The sequence below is a fragment of the Beta vulgaris genome, chromosome 5 (genome assembly GCF_026745355.1).
Source record: "Beta vulgaris subsp. vulgaris cultivar EL10 chromosome 5, EL10.2, whole genome shotgun sequence".
NCBI lineage: Eukaryota > Viridiplantae > Streptophyta > Magnoliopsida > Caryophyllales > Amaranthaceae > Beta > Beta vulgaris.
This window is the reverse complement of record NC_079206.1, coordinates 8,089,832-8,110,268: the sequence shown is the minus strand read 5'-3', so window position 1 is coordinate 8,110,268 and position 20,437 is coordinate 8,089,832. Positions and strand designations below refer to the sequence as shown.

The 20,437-nt window shown below is 33.1% G+C and overlaps 2 protein-coding genes across 3 annotated transcripts; both read right to left on the bottom strand.

The window, feature by feature from the left end:
- Positions 1-5,385: 5,385 nt before the first annotated feature.
- Positions 5,386-6,433, bottom strand: LOC104892545 (uncharacterized). 2 transcript variants are annotated; one of them, XM_010678508.4, is made up of 3 exons: positions 6,257-6,433; positions 5,964-5,993; positions 5,386-5,873 (listed from the first exon to the last, which is right to left on the bottom strand). In XM_010678508.4, the coding sequence occupies exons 1-3, from the start codon at positions 6,369-6,371 to the stop codon at positions 5,701-5,703; spliced, it is 318 nt and encodes a 105-aa protein (XP_010676810.2). In that variant the 5' UTR covers positions 6,372-6,433; the 3' UTR covers positions 5,386-5,700. The 2 variants fall into 2 exon arrangements, with proteins under 2 accessions (XP_010676810.2, XP_010676811.2); XM_010678509.4 differs by having other exon boundaries at positions 5,964-5,990; positions 6,257-6,425.
- Positions 6,434-11,442: 5,009 nt separating this feature from the next.
- Positions 11,443-14,181, bottom strand: LOC104892544 (40S ribosomal protein S4-1). The gene is made up of 5 exons (XM_010678507.4): positions 14,024-14,181; positions 12,952-13,029; positions 12,676-12,856; positions 12,247-12,344; positions 11,443-12,049 (listed from the first exon to the last, which is right to left on the bottom strand). Exons 1-5 carry the CDS (start codon positions 14,024-14,026, stop codon positions 11,618-11,620), a joined length of 792 nt encoding a protein of 263 aa, XP_010676809.1. The 5' UTR covers positions 14,027-14,181; the 3' UTR covers positions 11,443-11,617.
- Between the last annotated feature and the right edge of the window lie 6,256 nt (positions 14,182-20,437).

Here is a 20,437-nt window from a genome sequence, read left to right as displayed (position 1 = left end):
TCTTAGTTATTATTTTTAAGGAAAAAGTTCAACTCAGCATACTTTAATTACGATGAAACACGCAACAACATCACACCTATTACTTTTACTTATTTACAGGACGGATTCCAACATTTTATGGACCCTAGCTAAAGTAGAGATAAGACAATCTTATACAAAAATATACTAGAAAAAAATCAAATATATATTTCAAGAAAAAGTAATAAATTATTTCATCAAAATTTATTTTGTCTAATATTTTCCAATAACTCATATCATATTGTGATTTTATTAGCACTTCTACTTATTTACTTCCCTTTTTTCCCTCTCTTTTCTTTGTGCCCTTTCTTTGACTTCCACATAAATGCTTTTATAGCAAAGCATGGATTATGGACTAGGGTGCACAATGCTCATTGTGCACCCAAAAAGAACATGCAATTAATATAAAAGAACACGAACTTTTTTCAACAACTTTTCTACTTTAAAAAAGAACACACAGCTTAAAATTAAAGAACGTGTAAATCTATATTTATAGAAGAACAAATGTTATAATGAAAAGAACATATAGTAAATGAACATCTACACTTAAGATAAAAGAACATACACCTTTTAAATTTAAATTTGAAAAAGGAATCTTTACTTGCAAAATTTAAGGAAACAAATAACAATAATTTTTTAAAATTACATACTCTAAAAATGATAAAACGACGTAGTTTAAAAAAGGGTGCACCATGCTCTACATGCACTAGGGTGCATGTACTTATTTGCGCTTTTATAGTTGGTCTTGTAAGAGAACGTCTAATTTTAACTTAAAATTAGGCACGGTCCAAGTCCAATATTAAGAAGACAACATGCCACCTTTTTTTTAATATAGTGACTAATTTAATTTATTTAGGAATTAGATTAATCTATTTCGTGATCAGTTTAATCTACTTAGTAATGATATTATTTAATCCATTTAGTGACTACTTTAATCCATTTAGTGACTAGTTTAATCCGTTTGGTAAGACTACCGAGTTAGTTTTTTTGAAACTATCTATTGTAGTTCGATAATCAAGAAAAAGAAGGAAAGAGAAGAAAATGAATGACTATTATAGTTTTGGGTTAGAGTGATATGGAATGGACTTGTTAGAAAAATTCAATTTGAGTTCGTCTAATTTTATGTTAAAATTAGTCTGGCTATTTTAATAATTTGTGATGCTTTTAATAGGAAATATCTTATGCAACACTAATCAAATAGGTAACCAGAGAAGCAGAGCCGGCCCACCGATGGCGAAGATTTTGAAAAGAAAATACAATAGACAGAAATTCTTGAATTCATATTACTTATACTTTCTCCGTTCTGTTTTAAATCAAACATTTGCTTTTTCACGCAACCTTATGCATTTCTTTAATCATTAATATTTTTAGTTGTGCACATGTAAAAAAATATAAAAAGTTATAATTTAATAGTATGCATCGAGATGAATCTAAAAAGATCCCACTCGACTATGTTTTTCTTCATATAATGGCGATAAATTAATGTCAAAATTGATCAATGAATAGTGTATTTCACCCTAATATTTTATTTTAAACAGAAGGGAAAGTATCTACTTTGACAAAAATTATTGAAATAGACGGTCTAATTTTAATATAAAAGTAGATTTTTTTTAGGGGAAAGAGAAGTGCATTAATCAAAGGGACAAGGTGTCCATAAGTACATAAGGTCGAACAATACTGGGACAGTGACGCTCCCAACATTGCTCAACACCAAAAGGCACTACTCTAGCAAGGTTATGGGCAACAGAATTCCCATCCTTTTTAACATGAGAAAAAAAAATAGAAGAAAAAACATTATACATAGAAAGAATGTCCCCAAGTATTGCATCCAAATCAGAAAAGAAGATTGCTGCTTTTGTTAATCTTTTCGTGGCTACTAGAGAGTCAGACTCGAAGATCAAAGCTACCTCGAGAGGTCAGTAGGCACGCACACGTCTAGATGCAGCAAAGCACACCTTACCTTCCGAGTCGCGGGCTACCACTCCAAGTCCCACCCAACCTTCATCGGCCAAGCTTGCATCCGTGTTCAATTTAATAACGTCATCAAGGGGAGCATGCCAACGACCAGAACTAGGAACCGCAGGGGGCCGACCTCCTCCATAAATCCTCACAACGTAGTTATTAAAAGCATCAACTTGTCTCATAATCCTCTGGCACACAACAGTGGCAGGGTGGCTTGTATGCTCAAAGACTTTCCTATTTCTTTCAACCCAAACATTCCATAGGATATAGCAACCCTTTTGAACCACACATGCCTCCATCTCACTCCATGAGGATATCATACATGGCTTCATCTTCCACCCCTAGCAATAATATAAAAGTAGACCTAATCACTAAATGAATTAAACTAGTTACTATAGAGCTAATTCTCTTTTTAATATTGGGCTTATCATTGCCTAATTTTAATTTAAAAATAGGCGGTCTCTCACACGACAAACTAAGGGTTTATATTTATATTTTTTTAAAAATTAAAATTCATTCATAAGTCATAGGATTTTTAAGAGGTTCGTTAATTGTGTGACTCTATACTTCAATAATTATCATAATTGATAATTATGGTTAGTTTTAATTTTTATTAGAAATATGAGTTATAATAAAGATATGATAATCCCCTTATAATATATTATTATCTTACGTAAATTTCCAATGAGTATTGGATTAGGATAGGAATAAGAAATATTTTCCTAGTAGGACTCCTATTATACACCTATATATTGTACTCATGATTCAGTGTTGAAAACAGAACAACCATCAATGTAATACAAACTCTCATTATTTCTTCTTTGACCCAACTTTTGAATTTCCGAACTTTCTACGTATATAATTCAATTCAGTTCAGCTGTTTTATGCCGAAGAGAACAAGCCTTAATAGAAGTCCTTTTACACCGATATATATTGTATGGTTGTACCCAAGATTCACTGTTGAACACCAAGTAATATAATATACACGCTTATTAGTTTATTCCTCGACACAACTTTTGAATGTCCGAACGTTCTACGTATACAATTACTGCTTTCTTTCAAAATCTTGACATGGAGCATGATCCTTCAGTAGAGTTAATTAATTGGGTTCGTCCACCTGTTGGATTCATTAAAATCAACACAAATGCAAGCATTCGAAGGGTAGCAGTGATTTTGGAGTTGTTGTTAGAGACGATCAACGATGTTGGTTAATGGGACATTGTGGTTATTATACCGGGGATGAATTTAACAAATATATCGGTTCATATTCAGGAAAAGTGATTTTAGGTGAAGCTAAAGCGATTTTGATTGGACTTTTGGTAGCACGAGCAAGTCAGTTTAAGAGTGTGATTATTGAATCAGATTCTAAGACTGCTATTGACTTGATTAATCTTGCATCTAACATGGATAAATATCGTTGGTTAGATAATGAAACTGTAGAGATCGTTTTAATATGTAGGGAATTGTCGAACGAGCTAGGTAATTGTATTTTTCAACCTCAAAAGAGAGAGGTAATTACTGCGCCGATACATTGGCTAAACTTGGTGCTAGAAGAAGTGAAATTGTGCAATGTTTTCAGGATGCTCCGGAAGAAGTTGTTCTGTATCTACTTGCAGATCAATTAGGGACCCGTTTTCAAAAAGGTGTGAGATTGACAAAGCGAAAAGTGTTAAAATTAGTGGGCTTGAACAAGGCTGTTAAAGCTAGAGGTAATTCAATGGTAAAGATCAACGTTTTTTAGGTACAGTATAGGAGTAGAAAGGGGTAAATTATTGACAGTGATTTTGACCTGAAGAGATGGTCAAGTGTCAACTACCAGTTTGTTAGATGTCTCAATGAAATCGGCATCAATTTGCAAAGTTATTTTTACATGGACGAAGTAGTTATTTTGAGTATCTTTTATTTTGCCATATCTTTTATGTAAAATTTATATTATGAACAGTTATGTGTGTTATATGTAAATTTTGAGTACGATTTATTTTGTCATACCTTTTATGTAAAATTTATATTATGAACAGTTGTGTGTTATATGTATATATGAAGAGTATATGAGATGGATCACCATTCCAACTTTAACCCATATGAATATAATGATGGGACATTTCTTGAAGTAGTCAAAGCACCCATCGAATGTAAAGCTAAGGTTGCATCATTCATAAGTTTCCTGGGTGGTTGTATTTTTGCAGGCAATTATTCAGATATGTTTCTCTCTATAGTGTAGCCGTGCAAGTAAACATATTGATCAAAGTTTCTTATAATTATCCCTTCATATTATTAATCTCGTTGTATTAACAGGCGGCACTAAGTTGTGATCACTGTATTAAAGTTGTATGCCTTCGTATAGGGAGATACATCTTGTGTCAATATCGATGGTAATGCAAAAACTCATAATTAAAGATAGAGAAACATCATTACGGACATTAGGACTTTCTTCAAGTAAATGATATGGGTGGAAACAGAGCGGAAAGTAAAGAAAGTGCGTAGATTAAAATGAATTGGACTGATAAGTGATAACATAAGTTGCTTAACAACTTGTTAGTTAGTTCTCTTTATAAGGTTCTGGAAACACAGTAGAAACCTTATTGTTTATCAGAATATAAGAGGACAGTTAAAGCAGATTATAATAGAGAATCATACTTCTTTGAAAGATTGGGCATGTTGGAAAAGAAGACGCACTCTATGTTATTGCTATGCCTTTATTCTTCCTCTTTTCCACAAAGACTGGTGAAGAACATCTGATTTGATGCTACAAAATGGAATATGTACTCCACTTTTCTATACAGTTTCATCAATAATTTTTCATCCAAGACCAACTTTTCTCATCTTTTGAATTACTTGAAGGTTTCGGATGCAAAAGGAACGAAAATACTCGTGTGTAGGTGTAACAAGTCATCTTTGATTGATGATTAACCTCATGATTCTTGAACATGGCATCTGAGTTAAAAGATTGTTTTTTCTTTGTAGATTATTGAGAAGAACACAAGGTCTAAATTGTTAATAGCAGCTAATTTTAATTAGATTTAAGCTAGGTAAACTCAATATCAATCTGCTAGGAGAGCTATAAAATGGGCATTTTCACTTGTAACTAACAACTTTAATTAACTTTCAAGGATTCTCTTTGGGGCTAATCAATCTTTGTTTAGTTGTTTATCGATTGTGTCACTCGATTGAGATTGTTTTCGAAAGGATGCAGACTAATTTAATGTCTGATAAATCTTCCCTCGCTGTTTGCCTTATTGGTTGGCAGGCAAATGTCATTCTGGAAAATGTTTTTCGTCCAACCAAACAGATTTTTTTGTCTATTCAACAATGATCTAAACATAAAGCTTTCACTAGCCCTTCATAAGCTTCTGTCATCTAACTCAGCTCATCTGTTGTTCGAATTTGTAGCGAGAATATAGGAGATATTTGGAAAGATGTGTTTATGATTATAGCTATAAATGATCCACATCTTCTGTTCTATCATTTTTGACAGCTAAAGCTTCAATACACAAATCAGAACTTTATTTTACACAAAATTCCCCTGACATGATTGTGTTTATATTCTCATTTCCTTCAGCTGTCGGAAATGTTCTTAAATATAGCCTCAGAAATACCTGATTTAACATCAATACTGAGAATCAAAGACTTAAAACCTACTTATTTTACAAGACAGTCATCTGAAGTAATCCATATTTATCTCAAGTACTAGTGTACTACTATCTCTTTCAGAAATTTCTGTCAGCTTGGCTTGAAACAGAATACTAAATATCGCGGTCCTCTGCAGTTTTCGTTGCTGTGAATATCCTTAGAACAAGTCGAATGGATCATCGACCACATAGTTTCGATATCAGCATATCCTTCACATAACTCCTTGTCTTTGTAAAGACTCACAAGCCCTTTTCTTTTAGTAGCTGCCAATTCAATAATCACATTAGTGTGCTAATAATAGAACTAGCAACAAACAATCAGTAAGAAAAAAACAAATGTTACTGCAGTTTTACCTTGTTTTGCTCCAAAAGTATCATATCCTGCTGATTTAAGCATATATATTAATACAGAATCATTGATCAGAATATGAATACAGAATCATGTGGTGAACAATAACATATTCCTTTATTCACAATAATGTTTTTCATGTAGGAAAACTGCATGTTTTATGGGCTTCATTTGGTTGAATAAATGAAATTCGATTTTCCAAAGGAAAAAACACAATTGTAGATTTTATAACCAATGTTTTTCATGAAGGAAAACTACTCGTTTTTCGAGCAAAGAGACGTAGGAGGAGGAGATTTACCTTTGGCCTTGAGCCAAAACCGCGAAGGAAGCTTAGTTAGCTTGATTGTACTTTGTAAGATAGGTGAAGATGAATTGTTGAGCTTGAAGCAGAGGAAGCTTCTTAGTCTCTCCATTATCTTAGTTAACCTTACTATGCTTTCTTCACTCCTTTTATATTCACTCAAAGTCAATGATGTTCCTAATAAAGATAAAATGAAATAAGAAAATAAACAAATTATTATGTCCTAGAAGAAAACAAAAGGTGTAAATAAGGAAAAGGAAGGTTTTTTTCATAGTAAATCAAGGCTTTTTTTTTTTTTACTAACTTTTGCCCTTTACTTTTATTATAAGATTTCTAATGATAAATTAAATAGGAGATTAAGGAAATAAGCTTGAAGTTTCTGGGGTAAACCTGTTTCAACCAACAAATTATGATACCTCATAATTAAAGTGGGGTTTTTAAATACATTAGTGGCTACAGTTGGTAGAAATTTAAGTGATAATAGCAGAATAATGATATAATCTGAACAATATATGAGTGGTGTACCAAGATTATGTTAGGAAAAAACTTTATCTACCCAGTGGGTCAACAACCCACTACTAATAGAAATGAATAAATAGTGGAATCCAACTCATCAATTCTAATAGTTTTTTAATGCTATATTTCTAGTGGGTTAACTACCCACCGGGTAGATGTAGCATTGAAAGCGCACCATCAAATTTTGAGTTATGTTTGAGGAATGAGCACTCAATTGTCATTTTAGTGTTTAAATATTATTTCCTCCGTCTCAAAATATAGTTCTCATTTCTCTTTTTTCACGTTAATTTATGCAAGTAGAATATAAGAGAGATAGTAAATATTTGTTGTTTATTTAAATAAATATTGTATGAGAAAATATGATTTTAGGAGAGGGAATGGAAAATAATTGTGAAAGAGCATTAATTGTAACATTTTGGTTGAATAAACAAAGGAAAAAACAAAAATTCAAGGAGCAAATAAATAATGGGACACGGTTTTTCTAGACAAATTACAAAAAATGTGGAACTAAATATGGAAATGGAAACTATATTTTGGGACGGATGGAGTATCTTACTTGAATTATGTAATAATGACTGAAATCTGAAGCAAGAATATCACAAATATTGAGCTCACTAATTTGTGATCCACTTAGGATATGGTTAGTTATTAGTTAACCTTATTTTTACTGATCTCTAATCTGAACTTTGTGATATTTTGATCATATAAAATGTTAGATAATTTGCCAAAGATAAGATATATGAACAAAAGGGTTTTATATAATTAATCAAAATTCTAACTCTAATGGTCCCAAACTTATAGGTTACATTTCGAATTTAGTATGTTAATATTCTATAGCAAAGAATTCTGAAGATAACATTGGTAAGAGTTGTAAAAGTTTACAATGGACAATTATCTTGGAATTATACCTCGATTCTTATTATAAAAATAATTCAACCTATATGTGACTTATTATTTGGGATCAATAGCTGTAGTAATTTATTCAAATTTTGTAGTGAAAGATTGGTAAGCTATCGTAAAAGCATAGTCAATCAATCCTAACTGAGTCCACCCACTGTTTTAGTGGTAAATACTTTTGAAAATAAAAAATCGATCTTTAACTATAAATAGTAACATGTAATCACATAAAAGAAGCAAATGGAATATAGACATATAGTAGTACACTTTCTCTATTTATTTTTTATCTACAAAGTTGATTATCACAATAGTCAAGCCATAATTTTTTTTATATACTTAATATTCAAGCCATAATTTAGAACATTAATTTTAATTATCAATGAATCAAAATTGTAAATAATAGTTGAATTTTTTAATTAAAACATACACTAAGACAACGCTAACAAGATCGTACATCACTATGATTTTAACATATACTCTACTTTCTCCGCTTTACAAAAAATGTAATACTTGAGTTTTCACATTCTTTAATACATAATTTTCAACATAAATATCTTTTATTACGTATTAATAAAAATTATCAAAACAATTATATTTTGAAACTACTGTTAGAGGACCAACTTAACCAAAAGTTTAAGTTGATGTTTGGAGTCCTAGGAATAGTTGGCTTGAAGTGTGGATGCAGCACAGGCTTCCCTTGTACCTGGCGCTAAATATTCCACTTAGAAAGGAGGGGGTGGATGAGATTTGAACCCATGACTTTTATGTCACGCTGGCTCTGTTACCATGTCAAATGACCAACTCAACCAAATGTTTAAACTGATGGTTAGAATCCTAGGAATAGTTTAATACTCTATCAATTATACATTAACATAAATCTAATAAAGTTTCACATCACGATATTATTATTTATATAGTGACGGAAATCCTCGATCAAAAATTGTAAAGTTTAACTCTAACAGTTAGTCTTGTAAGAGACCGTCTACTTTTAATTTAAAAGTAGGCGCGGCCCAAGCCCAATATTAAGAAGAGAATAAATCATCTTTTTCAATATAGTGACTAGTTTAATCTATTTAGTGACCATTTTAATCTATTTAGTGACCATTTTAATCTATTTAGTGACCAGTTTAATCTACATTAATAACATTCTTTAATTCATTTAGTGACTGATTTAATCCATTTAGTGACTAGTTTAATCCATTCTGTAAGACTGTCGGAATATTTTAAAAAGTGTTTGTTCTAATTCGAAATTCAAAGGGAAATAAAGGAAGGAGAAGAAATTGACGACTATGATGGTGCAAGATACCTAAAAATAGTGTTAGGTTTGAGAGAAATTGAATGGGCTTATTAGGAGAATGTAGGCTTGAATTGTCTAATTTTATAATAAAATTAGACCGTCTATTATAATAATTTGTGTAACTCTAAAAATACAAGTGTTGCAACGTTTTTGGGGCGGAGGAAGTATAACTCAACCGAGCTCCTATGATAAGCCATGGAAGTTAAGATCGAATTTCTTAAAGCATGATTGGTGCATATGCTCATCATATGTGGACATGCGATGATATGGACATTATGGTAAGGCGGAATTTTTACCTTTGGAATTTGCTTTATTCTTTCCTCTTCCTTATCCTTCTTTACCAAAGATTCCCAATTGCAATGTTTTATGGTGTAGGTGGGTCCAAGTCAAAATACTATTTTGGTGTCTTCTATATTTGATCTTTGTGTGTCAAAGTTGCATAAATTTAATACTCTTCTTGATTGACACCTAAAACATCTAGCACTCTAATTATTTCATTAAGGCTCCGTTTGGTAGGGTGTAAAACGTTTTACCGGAAAACTATTTTCCTCTATTTTCAGTTTTACATTGTTTAGTTGGCAAAAGAGTGTAAATCCACTTTCCCTTGGGTAAAAAACCTCTCCCAATGATGGAAAACCATTTTCCTTTCAAAATGAAGGGAAAACTATTTTCCTTATCACTCTTGTACACTCCTCTCACTACTTCCTTACTTTCCCTTTCATTTTCCTTTCATTTCATCATTTTTCTTACATCAAACCAAATAACGGAAAACTAATTTTGGAATTGTGTTTTCCATTGTAAATTGTTTTCCATGAAAGTTATTTTACACTGAAAATGTTTTACGTCCTAACCATATAGTAGTATCACTTAAAATAATGTGATTCTTCATTTAATTGTCACTTATAAATGGAGATTATATTGGCGCATGTAATATATCATACATTTATGGTCATGTCTTCAACAACCGCAATGTCGGTTGCATGTGAGTTTAACCACTTTATAGTGTTGATAAACCAAGTAGTAAGTATAGAAGATAATGGGTACTAAGTCATTTCACTTCCACTAAAGCTACACAAGGTGGTTGCACTTCTCTAACTTCCCCCCTTCTTGATCCTACCATATGTGTGTAACTTCCCCCTTCTTCATCACCATATACGTGTCTTAAAAGAATTGGAAAACGAAGTTATCGGATACTTTGTGGTTCAAAGCTCATTCGTTTATATCTTAATATATATTGGAAGGGAGGCGAGTAAGAAGTGATAGTTTGTTTAAGGTATTTTGTACTTTTCTTTGGAACTAATAAGCCCTTATTCCACCTTATATTTACACCCAACTGAATTTGATCAACCCGAAAACTTGACTTTTTAGGTAAAGTGAATGTTATCTTAGTTCGCCCAGGACTCATAATGTTATTTTCGTCGGTTCTAATTCTCAATTGTATCACTACTCCAATTTCACTTCAATGATAAAAGATCTTCATACTTTTCGCATTTGGAACCTTCTTAGCCAAACTGGCCATGATAGGGTCAAATCGTATAATTCCTCACCGTCATATTCCAGATTTAGTGGTTGATGTGCTCAATGGCGTGGTTGTGGTGGTAAATGATAGTAATATTGTCGATTTTACGATGGTTTCAAAGGATGGTGCCCTTGGATAGATCTCGTGACGTAGCTTGTAGTGGGTGGTTTATGGTGGCATTGGGTTCATGATTCATGGTGGTTAGGATGCTGGAGTTTTGGTGTTGATAAAAGAAGAGTAACGGGGTTGAGATGTCGAAATCCGAATTGGGGGGTTGTCGAGAATCATGAAGAGACCTCAAAAACAGCATCAAGAGAAACAAAAGTTACAACGTTTTGCAAATAAAAATGAGATTACTATGTCACATTAAATCAAGACATTGCCTTATGTTCATAAAAATGCCAACTAGTTTAGTTAGTAAAACCTTGCACATGATACTCCAAATCTTGGATCACATTGCAATCGCACAAAATCGAGCTCCATTCTCACCGTACGTTGGTAAACTAAGATGGCATTTCGATTAGAAAGATTGTCAATGGAACTCATGCACATTTGATGCCTTGAAGATCAGATAGCAACCTACTTTCACTCCATTATTCTACATGACTACATGTGACTGATATAAGCATCCAACATTATTCACCACAAAAGGAAGTTTTAGGCTTCCAGATTGGTACAATAGTTAGGTTGTTGATGGCTACAACACAGAAGCACCCAAGTACTTGCAACGTTATCGTCCAAAAGTTCTAGTATACTGCCCTCTACTAAGCACATGATTCAGTCGTCCAACAAAAGGCATATATGCATTCTCACAGTTAAACTATGAACTGGTATATGGGCTTTAATAAAACAACTAAACTTAACAAGGAGATCAACGCCTACGAGTAAAAGAATTTACGATTTTCGCAAAGCAGCAAATCCTGATACCACAATATCCCAAAACATTAAAAACACTTCTGCAAAGGGAACAAAATCTTGCAATGAAGAATAATAAGGTCGAGCTACAATCATGTTCATCTCCAATATAGCAAATAAACATCTATCACCGCAAGTCAAAAAAGCCAAAATTGTACTGAAATAGGAGTAAAAAATAACGCGTACATCGTATAGAAGACTATTACCAATCCAACTAAGCAGTTGTAGCTTCCTTTTGCTGCCTCTTCCTAGCCTCCTCAATAATAGTCAATTTAATACCCTTACCCTTGGGAACAGACACCCATGGTTTGGTGCCCTTGCCAATGATAAAAACATTGCCCTGACGAGTAGCAAACTCATGGCCAGCGGCATCTTCAATGTGAATGGTCTCAAAACTTCCCTTATGCTTTTCTCTGTTCTTGAGGATTCCAACACGCCCTCTGTTTCTCCCTCCAGTCACCATAACAACATTTCCAACATCAAACTTGATAAAGTCAACAATCTTGTTTGATTCCAAGTCAAGCTTGATTGTGTCGTTGGCTTTGATTAGTGGGTCAGGATAGCGTATAGTTCGGCCATCATAAGTGTTCAGATAGGGAATGCCCTTCTGGCCAAACTGAATAGATCGAACCTTGCAGAGTTTGTACTGCAAACCACAAAGGCAAGTCTCAAAATAAGTATACTAGAAATGCAGTTGTAGTATTGTACAAGAACGGGATATTAACTCTTTCAAAAAGATCGTTAGAAAAAAGAGAAGGGAAAAACTTAAGAAAAAAGAGAGCACATTAAAATAAATCAATAGGAGCTGAACATGGTACAATTCAAAAGCAATAGCTATTAAACCTTAGCCTCTTCATCTCTGACTGAGTGCAAGCGGAATCTGCCCTTTGTGTCATAAAGCAGACGGAAATTTTCATTTGTCTTGGGAATCGAGACAACATCTGAAAACAAAACCCTTACCATTAAACCAGTGCCAAAGAAATTCAAATGATATTAGGTTCTAAGATTGTTCTACGAACAAATTGAAAACCAGCAACACTCAATATACTTCCTCCGTTCTAAAATAAGTAGAACACTTCTCTAAAAAAGCTCTCACATAAAAGAGAGAAGTGTTTCACTTATTTCAAAACGGAGGAAGTATGTTACTAGACACAGCACCTTTGAGTAGAAATAGAACAATGAACAAAACAAAGTATTAAATTTTAAATATATATACATATGATGCTTAGAATTATAAAACAAAATCTTAGTAGCACTTGAAAGAGAGCATACCCATGAAACCAGCAGGGTAGGTCTTATCAGTCCTGACCTTGTTATCAACAAGGATATGACGTTGCATCAAGATAGCAATGACCTCCCGGTAAGTAAGAGCATACTTTAGCCTGTTACGCAGGATGAGGATCAAGGGCAAGCATTCCCTAGACTTGTGGGGACCTGATGAGGGTTTAGGTGCCTGCACAGCAATTGAACAGCATGATAAGAAACAATTAAAACAATGATTGACGTGCTTTAGCTAGCTACACAGATAGAAAAAATTGATCCACTTACAAATGCACCACCAAGTTTATCAAGCATCCAATGCTTTGGGGCATTGAGCCTCTTCATGTGCTTCTTCAACCCTCTCGCCTGCAATTCAGAAAAAGAACAAAGCATGAGAATATGCATATGATCATCAATGAAGATAAAACCAATAAGCTCATTTCCTAAACAACCTGACATTACCATCAGTTCAAAAACATAACTCTGGATGTTTCACCAAAGAAACAATATGCCTACCACAATGGAAACTAATGGAAGGAGATATCTGAAACAAGTCACTCCGAGACACAGTTACGCTTACGCACATTCACAACACCACACTATTTCAACCGCAATTTGTAATTCATGGTGGCAATCAGTTGCACATGCAATTTCCCAACAAACCGAAACTGGTAATCCCATTTTTTCGACATAAATTATGTAGAAACATTGTCACTACACGATCCCCAACATTAAAAACTCTAGTCATTTCCCCGCCTGGGAACTACATCTATAGATCCCTCACGCTGTAAACATCCGTTGGCAACGACGAAAAAAGGTAGTTACCATCATCAGCATTCCCAGCACCACCATCCCCACCAACCTACTAGTCAACCAATAATGTCGTATACGGCAGCAACTAGCCAACTAGCTAATACAGCATCACCTTACATACAATCCTCAGTCAAAAATTTCCTCCACTAATAACCCGAGCTCAAAAGCAACGATACATATCTAAAATCAAAACTTCTACCAATTTTCAACATCAAATAAACCCAAAAAACAAATGTACCAAAATCACTACATCAAACTGTAATTGAAACTCCTCTTCTCTAACCCCAGATGATGATCAATCCACACTTACTCATCACAACATCATCAACTAAAATTCCACTCAGAAAAATAATACCCAGTTCATTTTTTTTCAAGGAAAAATCAACCCACGTCGAATAATTTACAAACACAAATAATAATATAGATTGCAACAGATCTAAATACTAATCCATATTATACATTATAAACATTTATATTATACAATGCGGAAAATTCATAATCTTAAGAACGAATTGTAGAATAAGAGAAGAGAGAGAAAAAGACTGACCATTGTTAAAGATTTGAATGAAAGAGAGAAATTAGTGTTCTCTCTTCAGCCGCGCTACTTCTTCAATGTTTCAAGAAATAAGAGAGAGAGAGAGAGAGAGCGAGAGATCAGAGCAAAAACCCTAATTTCTGTTCTCAAGTAGTATAACATCTTTGCTAGGGTTTCTTCAATTTGGGCCGTTGTTTTTTTCTTCTATGTTTTTTGTATGTTGAGATGTTATAATGTATAGTAATCTTAATATTTGGCCCAATGAAGTATTTCCTTAACATTTGATAGTGAAGGTTGTTTTTTTTTTGGTAGTGAATAAGTTTAAGTCATGCTTGGGTAGAGTGGGTAAACGGGTTGTATCGCGTCGAATTTGTCGGTAAACGGGTTGAAAATCCTTAATCCTTGCTCTAGCCGTTTATTAAACGGGTTGTCGGGTCAGTCCGTTTATTTAAACATGCTAAAGACCTTCGGGCCGAGTTAGCGGGTTGTGTTTATTTTTACTACTTGTATGCTTGATGTATAAAAACTTCATTAAATAAAAGCCATGAGAAATTTGTTATAGACAACCATATTGATCGATTAATGTTATATATAAGGAAAAAAAAATCCTAAATTCAAGTGAATTGCTACATCTACCTTTCTATTGTTTTTTTAATATTCTGATATATTTTGGCCCAAGTGTGGATTATGCACTAGGGTGCACAATGCTCATTATGCATCCAAAAAAAAAAAATAACATTTATATAAAAGAACACAAATTTTTTTCAACAACTTTTATAGTTTAAAAAAAAAACACACGACTTAAAATTAAAGAATGTGTAAATTTATATTTATAAAAGAGCAAAGGTTATAACGAAAAGAACATATAGTAAATGAACATCTACACTTAAGGTAAAAGAACATATATCTTTTGTAAATTTGAAAAATGAATCTTTAGTTGCAAAATTTAAGGAAGCAAATAACAATAATTTTTCAAAATTATAGACTCTAAAAATGATAAAACGACGTAGTTTAGAAAATGATGCACCATGCTCTACATGCACTTGGGTGCATGTACTTATTTGCGCATTTTGTCACCAAGGGATACTAGTTGGTAGTATATATACTCTTTTCGTCTTTTTTAGTTGCCACAGTTTACCATTTAGACATGTTTCTTTTTAGTTGCTACATTTGCTATATATTTCTACTTTTACAATGTGATACCCACATATTATCTACCTTTATACCCTTATTTTTGTCTTCATCATAAAAAAAAAACTACTTTATGCTTTATTACTCTACTTTTCAATGGTCCCCACATGTTTTCTTGGTCTGGGTGCTAAAGTAAATGTAGCAACTAAAGAAAGACAGTGGGAGTATATGATACGATTAGGGATGGCAATTGGACGGGTCTGGCGGGTCCATAGTACCTTTTTTTTTTTTGAGGGGAGAGTCAACGGGTCCTAAATGGCTCTTCTTATTTTTAGGTTTTCATCACATTTTGAATATATGTAATTAAAAAAATTCGCCCTAATATATATAGTTCCTACATCCATGATGAAAGCACTATCTAAAAAAAATTTAAAATTAATTCATAAAATCTTAAAATGTTACAACTTTCAAAGTTACAAGTCTTAGATGGAGTTACAACACTAACGAGTTCACAAATCACAACTCATAAAACCTTAGAATTTAGGTAAAAGAAAAAATTATAATATGTAAATGAGTCTGTGTGTGGGATATGGGTCTAGCATATGTGGGCCCGGATCGAGACCCGACCCATGCTCTCTGAGACATAGACCCGACGCGGACCCATTGTGTCTAAAATATATGGACCCAAACCCTTATAACTGGGTCGGTCCTAGCGGATTTGGATCGGGTTGATTCCAGGACCCATTGTCATTTCTAGATACGATCAATCTTGACACTAGTGGAAAAATGAAGAAGGGCTGCGCTAAAAAAGGCATGTAGGGCTGCGCTTTTTGACAGCAGCCCTTTCAGTAGCAGCCCTTCACTTTTTAAGTAGGGCTGCGCTAGAAAAGCGCAGCCCTTCTGGGCTAGAAGGGCTGCGCTTTTTCCTAACTAGCGCAGCCCTTCCTACCAAAAAAAAAAATTTTTGTCATTTTTTTACTCATAATCTCACATTTTCTGAAATTAAACAGAAGAGAAGAGAAACGAAACGAAAATACTAAACCCAAAACAATTAAAAAGAATGAAACGAAATGAAACAAAAGGAACAAAAACTAATATACAAAGAGAAGTATACAATAAGTATACAAGAACATTAATCAAAACAAGATGAAAATACAAGAAATTATATACAAAGAGAAAGTATACAAGAAATTAATCAAATAAACAAAGAGAAGTATACAAGAATAACATTAATCAAAATAAACAAAGAGAAGTATACAAGAATAACATTAATCAAATAAACAAAGAGAAGTATACAAGAACATTAATCAAAACAAAGAGAAGTATACAAGAACATAACATTAATCAAAACAAAAAAGAGAATATACAAACATAATCAAAACAAAAAAAGTAAATAAGAAACATATAAATATAAACAAAGAGAAGTATACAAGAACATTATAGATCTGAAAATACAAGAACTACAACCTAATAATGTTTAAATATATAAAACAAAACCCAAATACATAATTTAAGGGGAAAAAATTTTTTCGGAAAAACTTAAAATGGGTATTTGGAGGCTTAAACGAACTCGGATGGCTTAAAAAGCCTAAACGTCACGGCATAGCGGTGAGTTTGACTCGTTCGCTCGTTCCGCTTCCGAAAAGGTATCACAATAGGCAATCGGACTCCGTCGCCATGTTTAGTGCAAATCATTTCAAGGTTTTTGTCGCAAATGTTTATGGGAGTTTTTGAGAGAAAAGAGAGGATGAGAGAGAAGAGAGGATGAGAGAGAAGGAGGAAAGGAATAATGAGGGACGTGAGAGAGGAGAGAGAATGAGGGATAATATATTTGACGAATTCCGTTCAATATTTCAAAGCCCGCGATTCCGAAATTTCAAATTTTTTCAGGAAGGGCTGCGCTTTTTTAAAAAAGCGCAGCCCTTCACTAGTAGGGCTGCGCTTTTACGAAAAGCGCAGCCCTTCCTGCGCAGCCCTTTATGTTTTTTCCCCTAGTGTGAGAAGACGAATTAAGTAGTTCAAGCTCTCTGGATTGGAATCTAAACTTAGGTAATACTTCCTCTGTTTCTCAATAATTATGTTGACTGGACACACTTGTTGATGTACACATTTGACCATCAATATCCTCAATTATATATTATTGAAAATTACAAAAAAAAAAATATTCTGCAAATATATATACATTGAGATTAACCCAATAACAATTAGATGATATTTTTCTTTGTAAATTAGTAAATAAATATGGTGAAAATTAATATTTTAATAGTATAAAAAGTCAATATGATGCATCTATTAAGATGCGGAGCAAGTATTTTCGAGCAAATCAACAGAAAAAGAATGTCTTTTTCAAATGTTTCTCCTACCAAACTTCAGCCACCAGCCACCAGCCACCAATGTTGCTCATACTAAACGAATTGGTATAAGAAGCATAAAGAAAAGATGCATGATGGCTTAGACGTTGTTGTCCGTCTTACGCTAGCCATTATGATTCTTAATTATTTTGTGAACTATAACTTACATTATCTCAACAAGGCACTAATCAAGCTACATTTTTTTTTTGTCCTTTTTCGAAAACCTGTGGTAACTGGTAAGATGATTTTTTTATGGGTGTGTTCGTACACGGTTACTCACCCACATGTCCAACAAGCTCCAAACCTCCCCTCCCCCCTCCCCCCCCCCCCTCCTTCTAACAACACTGAAATTTTACTTCCACTAAGATTTGAACTTTGATCTCCCATATAGAAGATAGAAAGTTTATATGGAATGCTCAAATTGTTGAGTGAAATATCAAGAAGGAAACTACCAAGGTCAGTATGAAGCTAGACAAGAGCGTCGCTTCTTGTGTTTACTCTCAAGTATCAACCCCATATTAATCTTCCTATGGGGAATATTCACGATCTATATACAATGTGCCATCGATCGATTATGTCTTTAGTTATTTGCTAAGTAAAAATCATAAATTATAATTTGGAAATTCATATTGAGATGAACTTTATAAGATTATATATGTAATTTGAGGGAGGGGTGGTAGCTCAGTGAAGTAACACCCCGAATTTCAGTGTATTTCTCTGGATTCGAATCCTCATCCCAACAATGTGTTGGGACATTACTTTTGGATTGTTTAACCTTGTACCTAGCCTCTAAGCTAGTGTGCCCTGCCTGCTAGTAGCCTAAGAGGGGTTGGTATTCGGACCAATTATCTTTTCTACATATAATAATTTTACTTATAACTCGTTGAGAATTTGTCACCATCTTTTATACTCTTTGAAAAAGACAAAGAAAACTTAAAATAAAATAAAATACGAGGGACAGAGGGCCATTACGATAATATAAATGTTTAAGTTATAAGACTAGAACGGAGATTATTGTAGATGATGTTTGACCTTCAATTAATGAAAATTTTCGTTACAAGAAAAATACTAAAACGTACACGAAGCATGATGCACAAGAGAAATTTCATTTAATTCTCACTGCATGCATTATATTCCCCAATTTTTGTTTAGTATAGTGTAAAGTAGGAAGAATATTTTCAAATCATTATATCAAAAAGGATTACATTAATAATCCTACATATATATATTACGTACTATGCAATATGCACTCCATTCTTACACTCTTTTATAAAAGAATAAATTAAATCTTACAACATAATCACAAACCAACAATAAGTACTTGAAAGAATCCTTGTATACAAAGTTTATACATATAACTAAGGAATAAATAAATAAATAAATAAATAAACCATTAAATTATTTCTTTTGTTGTTATGTACCACATATAATTCTTGCATGACCAATTTCCTGACCTCGCAAAAATGATAGAGTAAGACTCATTTACGTGTACAAACAGGAGTATTGCATGTAGGGTTTGAAGTCGATGGAGGAGATGTGCTTTTAACTTGGAAGAAAAGTTTAGCGACCTCTTTAAACCACATTTTGTTGCTCTCATCTTTAACTTCATGATCAAGAAAGCTTTGTTTTAGCATCCTACAACTTGCATGTTGTATAAAAACATTAAAACTTAGCAACAAAACTAAGATTATCAAAGGCTTAGTTACTTTTTTGAGGGTTTTCACGTTCATTTTGGTAGATTATATTGATAATGTATGTATGAGTGTATGTGTGTATGTAATAATGTATGTTGTAATGTAATTGATGTATTGGTTGTTGTAATAACTGGAAATGAAAGCTTATGATTTTGAGAGTTTGTAATAATACAATCAGTTTGGATTGTAATTTATAGTGTTATGAAGTATATTATGGATTGTAGAATTAAGAATTTTCTTGTTATATGACAGGATTTGAGACTTGGACCATTGAAAAGTTGTGATTTTGTGATTTAGTACTTGTATAATAACGTTCTAATTGAGTAAGAATTGGTAAAAGGCTTGAATTCTTTCAAACCGCGCTTTGACAATCAAGTGTTTGACATCATCGTATAACAAAATACTGGTGTAAACGGACATATTCACTAGTAAGATATAGTAATATTGCATAATACTAATCAACATCAGACCCCTTATTTAATTTTGATAATACAAGATCATATATTTAGTTAAGATTATTATTCTGGTAAAAACTTATAAATCTGTTACATCATCTTTTTTTAAAAAATTAATCACCGTAATCTTTTTCATAACTTAAACAACTTACAGTTGGTCTTGTAAGAGACCGTATACTTTTAGTTTAAAATTAGGCATGTTTTAAGCCCAATATTAAGAAGAGAACTTGTAACCTTTTTTTAATATAGTGACTAGTTTAATCTATTTAGTAATCAGTTTAATCTATTTCGTGACCAATTTAATCCACTCAGTGATGACTTCTCTAACCCATTTAGTATTAGTTTAATCCATTTAGTGACTAATTTAATCCGTTTGGTAAGACTACCGAGTTATTTTTTGAAATTGTGTGTTGTAGTTCAAGAATGAAGAAAACAAAGAAAGGAATGAAAAGAGAAGGGATGACTAGAATAGTGTTGAGTTAGAGTAAAATGGAATGGGCTTGTTAGAAAAATCGGTATTGGGTTCGTCTAATTTTATGTTAAAATTAGACCGTCTATTCTAATAATTTGTAAATAACTTAGGGGTTTCTATTGATTTTTAATTATGCCTAAATTATATATATAAATATATAGTGAAACTATTGGGTCAGACCGTTTGACCCAATATGTTTCGTCGGACGAAGCCGCGAAAATGATGCTTCTTCATCTTCTTCCTCCGCTGAACCCCATTAAACAAGTAGCTTCGTCGAAAAGCGAATGCCATGAGATCAAAGTCTCTCTACTCTTTCGTCGTTG